The sequence below is a fragment of the Stigmatopora nigra genome, chromosome 19 (genome assembly GCF_051989575.1).
Source record: "Stigmatopora nigra isolate UIUO_SnigA chromosome 19, RoL_Snig_1.1, whole genome shotgun sequence".
Taxonomy (NCBI): domain Eukaryota; kingdom Metazoa; phylum Chordata; class Actinopteri; order Syngnathiformes; family Syngnathidae; genus Stigmatopora; species Stigmatopora nigra.
In genome coordinates, this window is record NC_135526.1 from 5081376 (window position 1) to 5101173 (window position 19798).

A 19798-nucleotide genomic window follows, 5' to 3' on the forward strand; every position below is an offset into this window, starting at 1 on the left:
TGATATATATATTTTTTAAAACTACACATTTGGCTGTCAATCAATGTCAATGGCAGCCAAATAGTTTGTAAATGTCAATCCAATTCAATTTTTAGATGAATACTGTTTAATGTAAAACATCCTCTATAGGCAGCATGCTAATTATTAATAATATATCTCTGAATGATGTTGGAGCATTATTCATTCTTTTTGATGTTGTTGCCAAAGTCAAGCAAAGAAAGTGTAGCCCAGGAAAACTGTGGGTTTTTTTTTGAGACCTCGTTTGAATGTGGTTTTTGATACAAATTGACTCAGGCTCGTCAACTGGTGAAGGACGGCTTCCTCGTGGAGCTGTCGGAAAGTTCCAGGAAACTACGACATGTTTTCCTCTTCACTGACTTGCTGCTTTGTGCTAAAATGAAGAAGACTTCAGCAGGGTGAGCCTCCATTTTTTTTTGTCATTCTTTTTATTCAGCCATTTTTCAGACTAAATTCCCCAATTTCCATTTGACTTTCTGCAGTCGTCACCAGCAGTACGAGTGCAAGTGGTACATCCCTCTTGCCGACTTGACCTTCCAGACACTGGATGAGTCTGACTCTTGTCATAGCATCCAAATTCTCCCTGAACATGAGATCGAAGAGATGAAAATCAAGATATCGCTTCTAAAAAGTGAGATACAGAAAGAAAAGGTAAGCTTTTATCCCTCAAATCTTGCAGTATTTCCATAAATTGTATGCAAAGAAGCGCCCACTCTTTTTGTAATGAGAAGAACTCGTGGAGTTCTCAATGTCCTGCTGGCATGGTGCAAAGTTTGCCACTCGGGGTGCCGAGAACAACCATGTTTGCTATTTCGAGCTTGAATCTGATAGTACACTGAGTGACTCACAGTTTCCTGGTAGGGATGTAAGTGTATTTGTGTTTTTTTTTTTTTTTTTTTTGGGGGGTCCAGGGAGTCTAAATAACATGATTAGCACATGAATTCCAAGCAAGATATTTGGACCCTCATGGACATATATTTGAAAAAAATGGGATTAAATAAGAAAGTGTCCCTTAATGAAGTACATCAAAACATATTCAGAAAAAGTGTGTTTGTGTGAAAATGTATCTTTTTTTTATATCTTCATTAGCTAACAAAACTCAAGGATGTTTTGAAAAAATATGGTTGTCATGGTGATTGCTTATTTCGACTGGATAATGTTTGTATATTTGTTTTTTTTACAAGTCTGAAAATGTGCTCAAATATGATAATTTCATTTTTAGAAAGCACCGAAAGGTCAGAACCGCGTCGAGCGACTGAGGAAGAAGATGAACGAACAAGAATCTTGGCTGTTGCTTCACTCCCCCACAATTCCTTTCCGCCTTCACAACAAACACGGCAAGGTAAATCCCGTCTATCCTCCTTCTTCCCTGCCAATCCTATCCAATTCATGCAGTGCTTCTGCTCACCACTAGATAGAGACACATGTCAAGCTGCAACAAAGCGATGCCCTTTAGAATGAGTTTGAGGACTTTGTGGTGTTTTTTTTCTTCACGCAGAGCTACCTGTTCCTGCTCTCCTCTGATTATGAGAGGTCGGAATGGCGAGAAAGCATCCAGAAGCTTCAGAAGAAAGGTAAAACCCACTCAAATGGAAGAGATGTTTGCCCTTGATGGAAAATGATGGCACGCATCCGACTATAACGCCGCTTGTTGTTGTTTTCAGACCTTCAGGCGTGCGTTCTGAGCTCGGTGGAGTTGCAAGTTCTTACCAGCTCCTGCTTCAAACTCCGAACTGTCCACAATATTCCTGTCACCAGTAATAAAGATGGTAAGTCATTGGGACTCTCGTTTATTAACTCATCGGATTCCATAGATGCCACTAAATTTATAAAATAACTATCAAGTCCTTTCCATTCCTGAGCATGAGTGAAAAACTAAGTATTACGACGTTAGTATTTGTATTGGTTGAAATTGGCTTCATTTTGATTCTATTAATATTACCATAGGCTCTATCTTGATTTTTTTCTTACTGACGTATTCAAAACTAATGTATAGAACAAATTGAATAATGACTATAATATTACCCAAAATGTAACAGAATGATCATTATAAATATCTCATGTAAAGTCCCACGCGTCCACACGGTCAAAGTCGGCGTTTAAATAGTCACCAGCTGGTAAAGGAATGTTCTCATAATTAACGGATCACATAACAGAGGCCCACTTGAAGGCCGGCGCTGAAACTCAGGACATTGCATGACTTCTTTGATCGCGCCACTCAATTATTGCCATTCTACCGTACAAATATTTGCATTTTTCTTTCTTCAGAAATGACTGAGTTTGACACCACGGTCCCCATTTATGCAGAAAAATACTCTGTCCTTGCATTAAAGTCAATGTGACCCTTTTCTCCCCAGATGAAGAGACTCCAGGCTTGTATGGCTTTCTTCATGTGATTGTCCACTCTGCCAAAGGATTCACAGAGTCAGCCAGTAAGTCCACTTGCAAAATATATTTAATTATGATTACAATCTGACACCACCATCAAAATTGCAGTAATAGCTTATCTGTTTAACTTATTGGCAAATTGCCATTGACCAAAACTTACTTCCAATCGCCAATGGCAGTGAAAGATGAGGATTCACGGCTATTCTCCCGGTTTTAATTGAATTGGAAATGCATCGACGTGAAGGGCGGGCAATGAGTTCATTATAAAACCGTATTTCCTATCATAATTCACATCCTGTTATCTTTGGGCAGACTGCGTGTAGCGTTTTAGCCAGTGGGATGTTTCTAAAAACCGCACAGAGGCTATTTCAGATGTGCCAAGAATGGACAGCTGGCGTTTCAGAACACATTGTACGCAGTCCCACGCACACACACTCACACACACACGGTTAAAATATCAGATATCTCGTGAAAAGATGGGGAAAGATGATTTTCGCGGTTAGTGTGAAAGCTGCGAGCGTTGGAAAGTCGCCTGCGTGATTGTTACGATCTTCTTTCAAGGCCTTTTTGATCTGTGTAGAGAACAATGGCCTGAAGTGGTTACCAATAAGGGAAATGTTGACCGCCATGAAGTCCGTCAAACCACACACGCACAAACACAAGAGCCAATGACTGAAGTTGATGAAAGCATTTTTTTTTGCTAGTGTTTTACGTCAAAACCACTATTTGGAGTACTTGGATTTGAAGCACGGTCAGCAGTAACGTTGTTGCGGTTTTTGTTGACGTCTCCTTCATCGTTTGGACTTGAGACATACCTTTTGTTTCAAAGCCACACTTGTTGGACTATAAAAGATAACACATGACTGTGATTAGTGGCAATGTAAATGGTGTAATAATACGCATTATAAAAGCTATTTTTCACAAATTGCTATTTTGAGGAGATGGGTTTTCATACAAATCACGTTTTTTCTAATGCATGTTTTAAAAATGTGAATCTAAACGGGACCTTAGAGATATATATCGTCTTATAGTCGGATTGGTACAATTATTAATGAATGGTACATTCTTGTTTGCCAGATGTATGCATTTAGCAGGCTTAAAACCCACGGGATCCCCCTTAAGGTGTGGCCCTGCCTCATTTGGTGACCCCAGATAACCTTTAGCAAATGTTTGGTCCTCAGTGGCGGCATTGATGTCTCTGAACCGGTCAAATTTCGATGCGTAGTACTTTGTTTTGATGGGTACTTCAATTTAAGTACTTATACATGCCATTTTTGCCATTGTTGCTGGAGAATTGTTTCTTTAGAGTAGGGGCTGGATGCTTATCACTTTAGCGGGCTGTCACTTGTCAAGTCATTCTTGAGCAAGTACACACGACACAACTCCAGGCAAAGATTAACATCCCCTTTTGGAACACACACCAAGACTACAAAGTTGAAATGCTAAAAGGATGGGATCCATTAACCTCTGTATCAAAGGTTCACAGACCCCATGCAGACCATTTCAGCCAACCCCCCCCCCCTTCAGAGACAGCCTCGTAAGGACCTGCTCGGAAAATTCATGAAGCTCTAGACCACTTTTAGTTTGCCCTATTTTCTTGTATACTCACACACAGAAAAAAATATATATATATTTGTAGCCTGTCTTTTTCATTTTAAAAAAAATGGACGCATAAAGTAGTGAGGGAAATACAACTTGAAGTACTTTAAGTACACGATATTACTACAATTGGATTATATTTCTGTTTTAATCGTTTTTTTACTATTATTTTAGTTTTTATTGACTTAGTTTTTTCATTCCTTTTAATGTCATGATTAAAATATATAAACTCCACTACTTAAAATGTATCTTATAGTAACTCACACTCCTGTTTTTCATTTATTCTCAATTTAAAAGGTCATCTATGACTTGTTATGTGTCTGAAGCATACAAATTCAGTTGATGAAATATCTCCCCCATAGCCTGGTTCAATTCCCCTTCCAATGAACTCCCTTTAAATCATCACCACTAATCTTCCTCCCTAATTATGCCCTCATTTCACAAGGCTGGAAAAAAAACAAGCCTTAAAGGAATGAGCTTCATGATATTCGACTATCCTATTGTTTTTTCTTCATAAATGACAACACGTCTTTAACCCGACATGAAGCAAAAACAGAGGTGCTTTTTAGAGCCGATTTTGACTTGGCGCATGTGGCTCTGGAACGCATCTCCTTGCCATAAAGCCGGTGGGTTCACCGCATAAACATATCTTCTGTCAGGCTTGAGGAATGTTTATACGTATAGGAGATTTCAACACACTCGCACAAACCCCCGCTTCCGTCCGCTGGTGTTTCGCTCAATCACAGCAACTCTGTGGGGGAAGGTTTTTGGTTCGAGAAATCCAGCCGGCACTGACCGAGCTGACAAACCTGAAGCAACGGGGGTTGGGCAAGAAAGCACCTGAGGACAATCCACTGATTGCCCTCGCAGGACACTAGTATTGAGGAAAGCTTTCCTCTTTATGAAAACCAACATTTTGTGGAATAGTTTGAAATGAAAGCCTACTATTATGGGATCTTATGGCTTTATGGGTTTTATTGTCATCATACACAGCTAAATAGGTGAAATAGCATTCAACAAAGGTGCTCTTAAATGGGTCAAATGGTCAAAAGTTTGCACTTTGATGGCTCACGTTTGAAATAGGTTAAAAAAAGTCTTGAACTGGCTTTTAATGGTTTATACCAGGCAGGGGATGGTTTTGCAGAGGTGAAAAAGGCACATACTTTGGTGAAAAAGTTGAATCGATGGGGGTTGGGCTGCTTAAGGTGGGGAGGAAGTTGCTTTTTGCTCAAAAAGTCCAGCACCGACCGAGCTGACTGACAGACTTGAACCCGCGGGGGTTGGGCAAGAGAAGCACCTGATGCAAATCCACTGATTGCTCTGGTGACACACTAGTATTGTGGAAAGTGTTGCTCTTTATGAACAGATACATTTTGTGGAATAGTTCGTCATGAAAGCCTAGTCTTATGCGATGTTATGGCTTTATATCAAATCAAAAGCCTCTATAGTCATCATATACAGCTGTGTATAATGAAATGAGTGAAATATCATTCAAAAAAGGTACTCTTAAATGGGTCAAAATGGTCAAAAGTTTGCACTTTGATGGCTCACGTTTGAAATAGGTTAAAAAAAGTCTTGAACTGGCTTTTAATAGTTTATACCAGGCAGGGGATGGTTTTGCAGAGGTGAAAAAGGCACATACTTTGGTGAAAAAGTTGAATCGATGGGGGTTGGGCCGCTTAAGGTGGGGAGGGAGTTGCTTTTTGCTCAAAAAGTCCAGCACCGACCGAGCTGACTGACAAACTTGAACCCGCGGGGGTTGGGCAAGAGAAGCACCTGATGCAAATCCACCGATTGCACTGGTGACACACTAGTATTGTGGAAAGTGAAAAGCTACATTTTGTGGAATAGTTTGTCATGAAAGCCTAGTCTTATGGGATGTTATGGATTTATATAAAGTCTACAGCCTCTATAGTCATCATATACAGCTGTGTATAATGAAATGAGTGAAATATCATTCAAAAAAGGTGCTCTTAAATGGGTCAAAATGGTCAAAAGTTTGCACTTTGATGGCCCACATTTGAAATAGGTTAAAAAAAAGTTTTAACAGTTTATACAAAGCAGGGGGCGGTTTTGCAGAGGTGTAAAAAGGCACACACATAGGTGGAAAAATTGTGTGGACTGGGGTTGGGATGGTGTGGGTCTCAGCTTATTAGGGGAAAAAAGCCTTACTATACTATGTCATATTTTAAGAGAAAAAGCCTGACTATAATAGGTCACTTTTTAAGAGAAAAAGCTTTACTATACTATATCATTTTTAAGAGAAAAAGCCTTACTATACTTTGTCATTTTTATTTTAAGAAAAAAAGCCTTACTATACTATGTTTGTTTTCAATATGTTTTTAAACCAGTGGGAAATACCAAATATTCAAATGAGACCAGCCCCCTAGATGTCATGTGCATATTTTAAGATTAATTAATGTAACATGGCTTTAGTAGTGATGATATTTTACTCCATTAGTAGTACATTGAGATTGGAACTTTATTACCACTTAAGGTTTATTTGGTGGGGCATGACAGTAATACGCTGGAGAACTAATCTACTTACTGCATACAATCTTTGGAGGGCACCATATGAAAAGTGCAATATACTGAAGTTAATATGAACATCACTCATTAAGTCATCATTTTGATATATCATTAGTACCCAATGAAAAGCATGGATTGTTAACACTTCATTTCATTAGAAAGGCAAATGCAATGAATTAATATGTATGTCTATTATTATTTATTATTTTCTTAGCTTACTTTTAGCTGGGAACCCAATATACTTGCATAATCTACAAATTCAACCATTTTTTGTCACTTTTTTTTTTTTTAACAAAGTCTTCCCTTACCTTAACTTATAATCATTTAATTATCTCTCTCTCCTCCCAGATCTTTACTGCACTTTAGAAGTGGACTCTTTTGGATACTTTGTGAGCAAAGCTAAGACAAGGGTCTTCAGAGACACCGCAGAACCTCATTGGAATGAAGTGAGTCGAAAAAAAAAACAGCGTCTTTAGCTTTCCAGCTTTGTCTTGTGTTCATTTTATCAACATATATCACTTATGTCCTTCAACAGGAATTTGAGATCGAGTTGGAAGGATCCCAGTTCTTGCGAATCCTTTGCTATGAAAAGTGTTACGATAAGAGCATGCTCAACAAGGATGACAACGAGATTGTGGACAAGATCATGGGCAAAGGACAAGTTCAGGTAAGAGAGGAGAGTGTGGAATATAGATAGAGAGGCCTCAGTCCTTTTGGGGAGATTTCCCAACATGTGACTCAGTTTTCGTTAGCACAATGACCCGGTTTTGTCCTGGTTGGCTTCTAATTATTCAGTTCAGTCAAATGGGATTTCCCCAGCCTTGTTGGGAGACTATACCATAAAAAAAATCCCTTCTGGGGGTTTGTAGACCACACGCTGCCTCCAGAATGGAAGATTAGTGGTTACATAATGGAGGTTTTTCAGAGCCACCTATAGAGGAGTAAGATAAAGTAATGGCTCACTTCACTTTTAAGACTCTATAAGGGGTTAAATTGACGTATTTTAGTTTAGACATAAATTACAAACTTTACGTATTTCCTGTTTTTCTTTCACTGTTTGTGCTTATCTTAGTCACAGTTGGGAGTCATTTAGGACAGCATATCTTGTATACATTTTAGTTCTTGTTTTGAAACATTCACTTGAGCTGTTAAAATGACTCAGTTTGTTCTTTTGCGTAGGGTGTGCAAAGTGACCTTTTGCCTACTTTTTAATTCAAATGAGAGAAATATTGAATATGGCTCAAATTCAGCCAAAGAAAGAGTTAACTTGGCACTTTTACAATGGAAACTGTTTTACTTTCAGTTTTTTCTCTAGGAAATGATTGCAGGAGTTTAGGGCTTCCACAGTATATCACTTGCGATATATTATCTCTATATTATTGTGGCACGTGTTTTTTAAAAGTGACTGTAAATCCCTCCTCTTTTGGTATTGCTGCCAGTCACGCAGACCAATGTTGCTGGGAACATCCACTTCTAGCCATGGACAGAATGGGGGGGAAGCAAATAAATAGACCACATGTTTAGAGGCTTAAAATGAAGCTTGAAATGATGGCATGTTCCGGACCCTTGAGAGAGAGTGGGAATATAGTCTACGTTTGATTATATGAGTAAAACGTTTTGGGAGAAATGGTTGTTTACTTTCAAATGGTGTTCTTAGTTGTTTTCTTGGTACAAAACTTGGACTTTTCCGGTTTTAAAAAAATGGAGTAAAAGAGGACTGCAGTATTTTATACCCATGTTATGTGTATATGTCCCTTTGCAGACTTTTCTCTGGAGTGCTGATACTTTCACTCAAAATGTTTGCTTTCTTGGTATAGTCAAGTTTAGAAGTGGCCTTCAATGTTTTGTTTTCTTCTCTGGAGACTTTCACAGTCTTGCGGATTAGCGACTGACCGTAGATGGGCATGTTGGGTTGGAAGTTGTCTTTTTTTTCCAAAACAACAGCATGCTGCTATTTATTGCCTTTTGAACTGATGAGGAACCAATTTTTTTTTTTGTATACAAACTTCAAGCTGCATTTTTATCCTGTATAGTTGGAATACGCTTGAACTGAATTGATTATTTGCAATCCTTGTGCTCTAGATAACCTCTGACCCCTGCGGTCACCATCGTTAATCCATTTCTGCTCAGCAGCAATGTTGGATTCCGCACCTTCTGTCCATCAAAATGCCAGACTTGAAGTTTTACTGAGGAGATCCATATGTCCTTGCTGTATATTTAAGAGTTTATCACTAGTAGATGTCCATCTAATCCATTTAAAGGGAATGAATGAATGAATGAATGAATGCTCTCCCACTTTTTGGGAATTGGATGTCGAAAATCAACAATGGCAGACCTTGAGTTCACCCAGAGCTGTTAAAAACATGGCCCGTGGGCCGGAAGTGGGATCCTAGGGGTCTGCTTAACAGGCACTTTGCCCAAAATAAATCCGGCCCAACATCTAGTTGGCCCGCGAACTAAATTGAATTTGACACCCTTGACTTAAGTATTTTCCAAGCACACCAACTAACCTGTGGCTTGCCATGATTCTCCAGAGAGGAGCACTTGCATACGTGTTAAAGATCGGAATCCCCAAGCTTTACGGACCTGAGACCGGACCAATCGCTCAGTGTCTGGAACGCTTTCATCTGGCTAACCCGACCCTCACACGCACTCGATACCGGCCTCCCCGTGGGCTTTAGCCTTAAGGGTTTCCTGTCTTGTTTTTTTTTTTTCACAGCTCACAAGCTGTCAGTGCCCTAACAGTGGCCTGATCAGGAATAGGATTCTAAAGTGCATATTCTTCACTAACCTACATCACCTGAACCTCACCTCAACCCCAATGTGGGTTCAGTTTGCCGGCTCGTATCGTTAACGTTCCTCGATAAGCCGTAACTTGAGCGCTTTTCCCGGAGATAGCGAGAGCCAGATAAGGAAAAGTAGAAGAGAAAGAACTGATGAGCTTGTTTGCCTAAGGCTTCTTTGACCCTGCCCCTCCCCTCTTGGAAGTGCAAGAGCCAGACACGGATCCGAACATTAGCCCATGTTACTGTAAAAGTATGGGTGCTATGGGGTTGTAAAGTTGGTGGTGAGCATCTGTCTGCACTCTCATTTCCACTTAAGTGCCATGGTCCTCTCTGGTCATGAAGCATTAGATGCAAGGATGGACATTTATAAGCTCCGTGAAGGTTTTATTGATGAAACGGGTACGCAATTTGCTTAATTGCAGATTGTCTTACGATGCTCGTTGGAAAATGCAAGCAGCATTCTCAGACGGACAACAAATCCATGAATGGATTACTTTGTCTGTTCATCTCGTCTGAAGACAATGAATTGTGGTGGAGAAATGAATGGTTGTTGACTAAAGGTTGGGATTGCAGGCTGGATTTTGCATTGGGTGGATGAAATCTGTCATTCTTAGTGTCATTGCGTTGTGTTTTCATGGCATGATGTGATCTGTTAGGTTTGCACCTGTTTTGATGACAAGGACAAAAACGCTGGTGTTAAAAACTCCAGGGAAAATATCATTTGTAGAATGCTATGCTGTAGGTGTACTTTTATGTGCCCATTAAGGGCAGTTCATTTTATTGGGCCAAGTAAGTGCGATCAATCCATTCTTGGAGTTAATTGGAGATTTTAATTGTACTAGATTAATAATTTTAAAAAATGAAATCATTTGAGTGTTTTGGCAGAAAGGAAAGTGTAATTACCACTTCAATAGATTACTTTTGTTTAACCCTTTACAAGGAAAATGACTTTTTAGGTAATTATCATATTTGGACATAATATTTCACCATATTAGGCCACAATATAACGTTTGCCACCAATATATATATATATATATATATGTTTTTAATTTATAGTATTTAACTCATCACCTTTTAAAGACTAAAAGCTATTTTGAGCTTTCTTTTCTCCATTTTGTATCCTTTAAAAAAATAGTTGGAAGAAAAATATTGTGCTGAGGTGTCATTTAAGGAGAGTTTCAGTATCTGAGCCAATTGTGTATTGAATGCATTGTAGATGTAAAAAAAAAGAATATATTTAAAGACCAACATGTCCTCCTCCTCCCCCACCCCCCTCCTCCTCTGCCCACAAGCATTCCATTTGTTTTGCCAACTATTTCAAATTGAAGCGCTCTCTTGACATGCTCTCCTCTAACCTCAGAGATGACTGAGTAATTGGTCCTCATTACTATAACGTTGCATAATCTGGAGGAGAGATTGACTGCAGATGTCTGGCTTCTGATCACGTGTGGATGCAGAGGAGGAAGACAATTGGAATGAGAGCCTCAGATGGTGGCAAATTATGGTATGCAGAGGGCATACGGGAGAACAAAGGAGTCCATCGCAGCGCCAGAAATGAACGACTCTCCAGGGACACGACTCCGACTCTTTTTTTTCACATTTGCCAGCGACCTTTTTTTTTGTCTCCGTGTCTTTGTGCAAAACGTAATTGGAAACCGTTTAAAGCGGGGCCAGCTTGTGCAACGATAGAATTTGACAGCCGCCAACGAGATAATACGGCCCGAATTTAAGCCGTGTAATACGTTTTTCATTTTTATTATCAGGAAAACTGGACTTTTCGAGTCTCCCCTTTGGTTCTTTTTTATTGTTTCAGCTGATAAAACGTGCTGATGAGATTAATAGCGTGCTTGGGAAATGGACAAGCTCGCACTTATTTCATCCTTTCGTCATGACAAAATCTCAGTGGGGGGTTTTGTTAGCAAATCGATTTTATTTCACATTTGCTCTAAGCTCCCCGAGTCCTGAGATCAAGCACAAAAAGTTCTGAACCAACCATTTAGTCACCATCTTTGAGTTATTGAATGTGACATTTCATGATCTTGAAATACGTCCCCTTTGCTTGCATACACAGTGGCCGGAGTAGTAGTTTAGTTTCAAATTTTACAGCCCAACTGTCAAGTTAGAGCAGGGGGTAGGGAACCTATGGCTCGGGAGCCATATGTGGCTCTTTTGATGGGTCTGCATGGCTCTCCACCTTTTTAAATCATCATTTTTCTTCATTAGACTCTTCTGCATGCATTCTCTCATTGATACTCATTGATTAGCAACAGTGAAATCATGTTCTCAAAAGAATTCAGACTTTTTTTTTTACTTTCAAAGTAGTGAAATGAATAATAAATGCTCACATTTTCATGTATTTTTACTCTTCAATTCGGAGTATGGCTCTCAAGGAATAATGTTAAAAAATATGAATTGTTTATGGCTCTTTTCGTCAAAAAGGTTCCCAACCCCTGAGTTAAAGGATCATGTGACCTTCCTTCTGGACTCTTTGAAATGCTGTACGCACTTTCTAACTTGTCTTGCCTTTTTGATCATGCTTTATGACTTCCTCTCTCCAAAGTCCAAAGGCAAGGGTTTCTGAATGTCCCTTTCCTGTCCAGGCTCAGTTTCTTTGTCGGTTTCATGTTTACTTTAACGTTTATCAAGATAATCAGATCATCGGGAGAACTGGTTTTTTTTTACCGAATCAGTCCAAACTCAAGGAAACTAATCCTTATTCTCATTTTTCAAGTCATTTTTTTTGACAACCTCCTAGTTTTATCTGTTAAAATAATATTTTTCTTTAAGCAATAAGTCCATTGTTGACACTTGAGTGACGCTATAAGTCATTGCTTGTAATTTCTCTTGGCAATGTTTTGCAAATGATCAGCTGTTAAGAAATAGGAGTTAACCCCCATTACAGTTGTTCCACATCAACAGTTGCACTAAAGCTATCTTGACACCACGTCACTTTTTAAGCATTTGTCATGTTAAGTAATGCTCTTGTTGACATATTACTCCTTTTTAGTTTTATTTTCTTCCAAATTCCAATTCCCTAACCTACCCTAGCCAAATCCATCATGCCACCAAAAAACGGAGCGAAAATTAACAATCAGATTGCTTCAGAGAACACTGCCTTCTTATCTCAAGTGAGCTTTTTCCACCACTTGAAGTAGCAGCCTCTTGCGTAACCGCACTTGTGCTGATGAATAGCTCTCTTTCTAAAATGTCCCCGTTGGACTCATCAAATGTGTTGATCTGGTACAGGCGCTGCTATCTCCAGTGTGTGTACCTGTTCTCTCTCTTTCAGTCAACCGAGTAGGCGTTTTCGGAAGGTACACGAGTCGATTTTTGCCGTATCGCACGAATTATGTAATTGAGTTGGGTAACAGCCGGGAGAAAATGTCGAGTATCAACATGTGCGGAGGAGGTGTTTGGCTAGATTGAATATGGTTTCAGTGCTTTAACCAGACTCTGATCTCTGCTTACAATGCATACATTAACCCTGTTTAAGGCTCTTCCAAGTTTAGAACTGTCGATGGCCGGTTTGGATGGCATCTTTTTTGTAGATTGATTTTCTAAATATTTATTCCTAAATGTTTCTATTTTCTCACAAATAGGCTAAAGGTGACGGCGATAAATTAATACAAAATTGGGTGTGGATGGGATCAGTGCAGGAATGATACCCACAAAAAAAAACAAGTCATAGCAAAACAAACTCCTATAATAGCAATATTAATTACTATTATTATTATTACACTGCTTTATATGAGCAAAGTAGCGACTTGACCTATAAAGGGTTAATATAGAGCAATTCTGAAGGCGCACATTAGCAAGACAATCTCACAGTAGGTCACTGGGTCATACTGAATGACAGAGTGGGTTTAATATCATGATAATTCTCAATGTATTATACAGTTTAATATTCCACAAAGTGTGCGTCTTGCAGATGGTTTCCTCTTAATACTCTAGACAAGAAGACCATTGGCTTCTAATGACAGTATTCATTTATTGTTACTTATGCCACCCAACATCCGATTTTGCAATACCTCTTTTGAGTTCTCATTATAATAAACAAGATAGCAATAGTTTTTTTCCACAAGCTCTTGTTCCAGGCTTCATTGCATAATCTATCCATCCATCAATCCGTCTTTTCCTCCTATCCCTTGCCCATGTAATCTTCTAGGTGGCTGCGTGCAGTCACTCGTCATTTTACTCTCCCGAGTAAATAATTCAAGCAGGTCAGTAGGGCGTCATCTTGGGACGCTTCTTCTCTCCATCGCTACAAATGGGTCATGCCGCACAGACGGCCTGCTTCCAATCTGTAAAAGGCTACAAGACTAACATACCCACTGACATTTTTGGCTCACATGTCAGGTATAATGCTAATACTATGTCCTATGTCCTGCAATTACACTACAAAAGCAATAATAGTTTACTGGAGAAGTACTAGAATGCAAGTTTTAATGTTTGCCTCAATATAGATGGCGGCTTGCACACTGTTATCGGTGTCAGAGTCCTAAATATCATTATTGCAGATCCCTTGACATCTTTTTAAGGCTTTTTGTCCACCACTTACTATTTTTTAAATTTCATTTTCACCCAAGATGGAAATTTTGGGCAAAAACATGTTTTAATAGCAATTGTACCCATCGGCATGGAGCTAAAAGACACAATGCCATTCATTGATCCTTGCCGTGTGGTAAGAGGATTGGAATGGAATGCCAAGAGCACAAACTGCCTTCCACAAGCCCAGAAAAAGAACCCTAAATGCCGGGAGTCGTCAATCCTCCATTCTTCTTAGTCTTTTTATTACTACATGGTATGCACTAGACTGCAAACCTGCACAAATGAATTATTTTTTTTAAAAAATTGATGAGTTATCTGAAACTGAACTGCCAACTCTCAACATAAAATCCAAATAATGTATTGGTCCCACCTAAGCACCCCTCCGCCCCCATCTAACCAAAAAACAGCTAATGAAACCTTCTTATTTCCTGGCCTCTGCGAAGAGCGCTCCCAACGGTTCAGATGAAAAGAAAATTGGAATAATCTGTAGCGGACCCTGAGGCGCATTCCCCACTTGGCCAAAAAAAAAAAAAAAAAACCTTTGCGCTCCCAATTTCTCACTCCCACAGCACATTGAAGAGTTTTGCTTTCACACATACAAATACGTACAACATCAAAACACTGACAGTGATAGACGTCCAATCCATTTGAACTGACAGGGCGCCCAATCATCTTACTTTACTGACTCGTAATGAACTCCTTTCAATTTACACTGTCACCACGTGCATTTATTATTAAGAAGGAAGGCGGGTCTTCGTATCTTGGCATCCAGGGCGCTTCGGATGAGCCATCTGCTCTTTCACCTTGCAATTATGCGAGTAATTTTGCGGAAGAAACGCAATCTAGTCTGTGTAGAATGCATTAGAAGAGACATTTTAGCGAGGATCATTTAGTCCTAAACTCTTATGTTTCATCTTTTATCAATTGGACGGTTACATACAGCCCTTGAGCTAGCGTTTATTTATCACTTTTTGATCCGGGTGAATGACTTTTATGAAAATAAAGGTCTATTCTTGTACTTGGTGAATGTGAGCAACCACTAAAACCAGGTAGCATGAAATAGTCTGCTTTAGACAAATATGATGTTAGTACACTGCTTTCATGTTAATAGTCTGCAATTAACCATCTTGTAGGGTGGAACGGTGGTTTTGGGGGCGCCGTGGTAGTTTTTTTCAACCGCAGGCTTATGTGTCATCGTGTATGTTACGTCGTCTCATACGTAGGCTTGTTTTTAATGCTGGAAATAATATGATCAAATGTCATGGAGGGATTGATTGGATTCGTGTTCACTTGCTAATGTTCATTTGGTAGGACATGTTGGACTCTTTTTGACCCCATTTAAAGGGGGAAGGCTGGTAAATGGGAAAATAAATCTAGACCTGAGAGAAATAATGGGTGTCTGAGCTTCTGGAGCGTGTTTACATTTATATTTTTGCAAGATATGTAGTCCCTGATTTGTCTTATTTCATTCATTTGTCATGGGTTGGAAAAATCCATTTGACCATCCAAACCATGCTCAAGAATTTTCTACTCCTTTGCCTAAGACTGCTTTTCACATTTTGGGGTTTATTCTGAAAATATTTTGGTTTTGTGAAGGAAACTTAAATTCTAGCCAGAAGCAACTGCAGCAAGTTATCCAATCAGGAGCGAGAGCTTCAGTTTGGTCAGATGGAAGATTTATAAAAAGCTAGATTGAGATGATTGATTGTCATGGAAAGTTATAAAACAGCATTCTACTCTCACGCTGGATCTTTGTCTTTTAAACGCCATTTTATACTGAAACTCTTATCACTCCTTAGATCATTTATGGAATATTTTGGAATATTCTTATCACGATAAAAGCTCTAGATGTCCACTTCTTTCCACTTCACTTCACTCATCTGCAGCAAAAAATATCTTAAATCTCCCTTGGGGTTTTCTTCCCCTCTCACCCCCCCTCCCCCTCCCAAATTGTTTTCCCAGACATTCTTTCCAAAAAGTGACGCATGGAGTGCATTCATGTGTGTGTGTGAGTGTGTGTTTCCTACTTGTAAATGTTGGGGGTTAAAAATACATTTCAGCAGGGGTTGGCTGAGGTCTCATCTTTGCCAAGCAGACACACACATCGTCGTCCTTTCTCGCCATTTATCTTCTCGAAGTTATTTGACGCTGTCTGCCCAAGTCTGAGACGTCCTGCAGAGATGTGAGCACTTTTTTTGTCGTACCATGTTGACAAAAAAAGGGAATAACTGAGTTGATCTTTATAAGACTTGCTACTGCTTTGGCAGGCCTTATCAGATTACTGTTGTTTTTATTGTTTCATCCAAAGTCGTGGGAAGGAAAGACAAACGTAAATCAGTTATTTCTCATTATCAGGCCATGTCCTTGTCATCCATTAATGGTTGCATCCCTACTTAAGGGAGCGGAAACAAGAGTTCCATAGTGAACTCAGAAGCATTCTACCCGCTAATTCATTACGACTGTTTAACCCAGCATTGAGACATTGTGGTTACAGGCTGGTGTCTTATTTGGAGTAGAATATTTTGCCCTCTGGTAGAAAAGAGACACCAGACAGTAGATGGAGATGGACTTTGACAGGCATGCCCACCCTAGTAGTGCCCCAACCCCCATTGAGCTATTTAGATAGGCGCCTTTTTTTAAGAGCAGACTGCCCTTTCTGAATAAACACTTGATTGGCTTTTGACACACTTGTCTGCTGATGACATTTTAACAGACTTAGTGGAAAAAGTTTAAGTCACATTCTTGGGATATACAATTAAAATGATCTGAAACAAACAGAAAAAAATATATATTACTAGTAGCAAAGCCCCTAACTGTTCTTTTACCATTCAAATACATTGAATCATCCATCCCAGGAATTTAAAAATCACAAGTCTTGATCATTTAAAGTTCAGAAAATAAACTTAATCAAGTCTACACTGCAATATCGGACTTTTCTGCCGCTGCTCACTTCCCGGCGATGATGACCAACTGTGGGAAAGGTTGACAAAAGGTCAAACGACCCAACAACAAAACTGTCCGGCACAGTGTTTTCCCTCATTCAGCCTTTTTTTATGCCCCCACTGTTCTGGAGGTGTGTCCAGCAACATCTGGAGAAGGACAACAGCGCCAATGGCCGAGCGTATTCTCCCCCGTTCTCCCTCCTCTATCTCTCTCTCTCTCTTACTCTCTCTCACTCACTCACTGTGTCACGCTCGTGTGCCGGTTGTCCAACGGCACTCAGTGAGGAGATGTTTGCCGCTGACTGAGAATCCAGCTCCTAGGTGGAATTATCCCTTATTGAAAAGCCATGGCCTCGTCTTATCATCTTGGCATTTGAAGGTCTTTTTTTTTCTTTAATGAAGTTCTAAGAGAATCAAATTGGAGACTTTTTTTTTCGTCTTTGCCTCAATCCCTCTGTCAGGAGCTTCTGTTGTCTTGTGGGACTACGAAAGGCTTGATTGCCCCCCTTATTGTCCCCTTTGTAGTCACACTACTTTCCACCTGCATCTTTTGGAAGAAGGCTTTTGGGATGACGGAGATCCTGGTGTCGGATCTAAAGCTCAACTCGGTATGCGAGCATCTGGAGCAGCAGTGCTGCCTGGACCAGAATCAGCACAACCTTTCCGGTCCAGTGCAGACCCCTCCTGGACTTAAAAGACCCACTAACACCGGGGCCAAGCTTTGGGGTCGCGTCCGCAGCAAATTGCTCAGACAAAAGGTTTCTAACCAGCACACACACTTATCTTCTGCATCTTTTATCACATTTGTCTTATATTGTCTTACTTTTAGTATCGCGCCTTGCCTTTACCCACTGCTAGGGTGTCAAACATCTGGCTCGTGGGCCCAGAGTGGTCCACAGTGTTGTTCTCTGTACATAAATAGAGAATCAAATGCTTCTTCTTCATTTTTTTTAGGTGTGTAGGCATTAATGCATTTTGGTCAGAGTGGATTATTGTTTTTCCTCAACCTAGACCATCCAAGGTGTTTTTTTTTTTAATCATTTGTGTAAGCAGCTTATCCCAAAATAGAAATGCCTTCCCAGTCAAAATGGATTGGACGCTGAGTGCCTTCAATGACAGTCAAATCAGTGGCCTAGAGAAACAATCAAGCTGGTTTTGCACTATCTTTATTCTTTGTTCTGATTATGTCTAAAAGCGGACACGAGATAAAATAAATGGAAAAAAACGGAAATCAAATTACTGGCGAAACGCATCGGACATTTTATTTTTTAAGCTTTATCGTCCAGCTTTTGGCATTCCACACGCTCTACTTTGTTCTTCATTAATTAACAATCACATGGATGTTGCCGTGGTGTTTTTCACGCAAGAAACTTCCCAAGGGGAGCGTTCGGTTTAACTTTCGACTTCTACTAATTAGTTTCTCTTTTTTTTTACTTTGGATTTATCCATTCATGATGTCTGTATTCAAAAAAACAGCATATTCCCATATTGGATTGCCTTTGCCATCAACATTTCTTTCAATATGAATGTCCAGTCTTCTTCTAACTACCCCAGAACATATTCTGGAGGATTTTCTTCCCCTAAATATTAGCAAAAAGCATATAAGAAAGTGGCGATGGTGTGTTTCATCACGGTCAAAGTGTGTCAACGTCACCCCCACTCAGCACACAGCCTGCATAGAATTCCCATGTGAGGATGCCATTCATCCGACCAGCCCCCCCTCGCATATATTCAACGAGGCTTTTGAAAAGCCGTTTTTATGAGTACACTTGCTGTGCGTCAGTTTCTTTTGGAGATCACTTACTTACCTTTTGATCCGATCAACTCTGTTAGAATTCTCTTCTTCTTTTCAGCCCCATTTAGCGAGTCAGTTTTGGCATTATTCCCATTTGACGGAGGATCGTAAACCTCCTTTGTTTTAAAAACAAGCATGTGGCTTTTTAAATTGCCCAAAGAATCGTCATCCTACAAAAAGTCTGATGTTGACATAGTAGCTTTCCTATTCGTCATGAATAGATTGTTACGTGTTGTATGGTTAAAATGCCCCGCTTAGAAACTCAATATTAAGCATACGTCTTAAGAATGACTGTATTTGGAGTTTTTTTTCAAGTTAAACTTGCCATGTAATAGGAATTTAATTAAATGGAAGAGAATAGTGGAAAGGCTGGTTCCCAAAAGTAATTAGGATAATATGAGACTGTGGGAATGTGTCGAACTGACACAAATTGTAATGGCGCGCTTAGCCAATTGTTGCTGAGGATTTGACTGTCTGTTAGACGTGATGTCCTCGGAATGATGACCTGTTTGCTGGATTTGTTTTTGTTTTCTTTCTGCCCTTTCAACCGGCTTCAAATTGAGGACAATAGAGATGGGTTAGCCGTTTATACATGGATTTGAGCATTACTTGTTTCCCCTTTCAACTCTAAAAGCCCTTTCTTATATATACTGCCAAACCTTGGAGTTCATTGTGATATCTCACATTGAAGTGAATGGAAGTGCAGTTAATCACAATCTTTTATTAGTTAAAAAAATGATTGCCGAGCTTCTCACAGTATTTTTAAATTAAATTTTTATTACATTAGCATTTAAAAAATAATATTAATCACAAATAATATCCTCCTTTTTAATTTTATAATATTTTTTATAATGTAATGTATCATTCCATGCCTATATATATATAATATATAGTATTTGCATGTACTTTTATGTATTTTCCAATGCTGCCTTTAAGTATTTCTGTTTAATGTGAATGCAAATGAGTAGAATGGATATTAGATTTTTATTTTGAAGGAGCCAGCCCTTTTTTACCCCATTTTTTTATGCATGTAGGATAAAAATCACACATGCAGCAAGACCCTCGGTATTGCATAATAAGTGCAGCTACCGTACATTTAGTATAGTATTGTTTTCCGCGCACCCTATGAGAGAAGCTCAGCGTGCCCGCAGAGATACCGGCATTCCACAAATCACGAGCCTCGGCCGACCGGG

At 39.5% G+C, this 19798-nt stretch overlaps 1 protein-coding gene across 5 annotated transcripts in view; it reads left to right on the forward strand.

Moving 5' to 3' along the window:
- The window catches only part of abr (ABR activator of RhoGEF and GTPase), a 42582-nt gene that overhangs the window by 18445 nt on the left and 4339 nt on the right, over positions 1 to 19798 (forward strand). For 4 of the 5 annotated variants that reach the window (XM_077741413.1, XM_077741414.1, XM_077741415.1 and 1 more), the window contains 8 exons: positions 295 to 416; positions 501 to 669; positions 1241 to 1360; positions 1517 to 1592; positions 1683 to 1787; positions 2376 to 2450; positions 6883 to 6980; positions 7070 to 7201. In XM_077741413.1, the coding sequence (XP_077597539.1) occupies positions 295 to 416; positions 501 to 669; positions 1241 to 1360; positions 1517 to 1592; positions 1683 to 1787; positions 2376 to 2450; positions 6883 to 6980; positions 7070 to 7201 (897 nt within the window). Of the gene's footprint in view, positions 1 to 294; positions 417 to 500; positions 670 to 1240; positions 1361 to 1516; positions 1593 to 1682; positions 1788 to 2375; positions 2451 to 6882; positions 6981 to 7069; positions 7202 to 17040; positions 17569 to 19798 lie in introns of those variants that run through there. The other variant, XM_077741417.1, reaches the window with a different exon arrangement.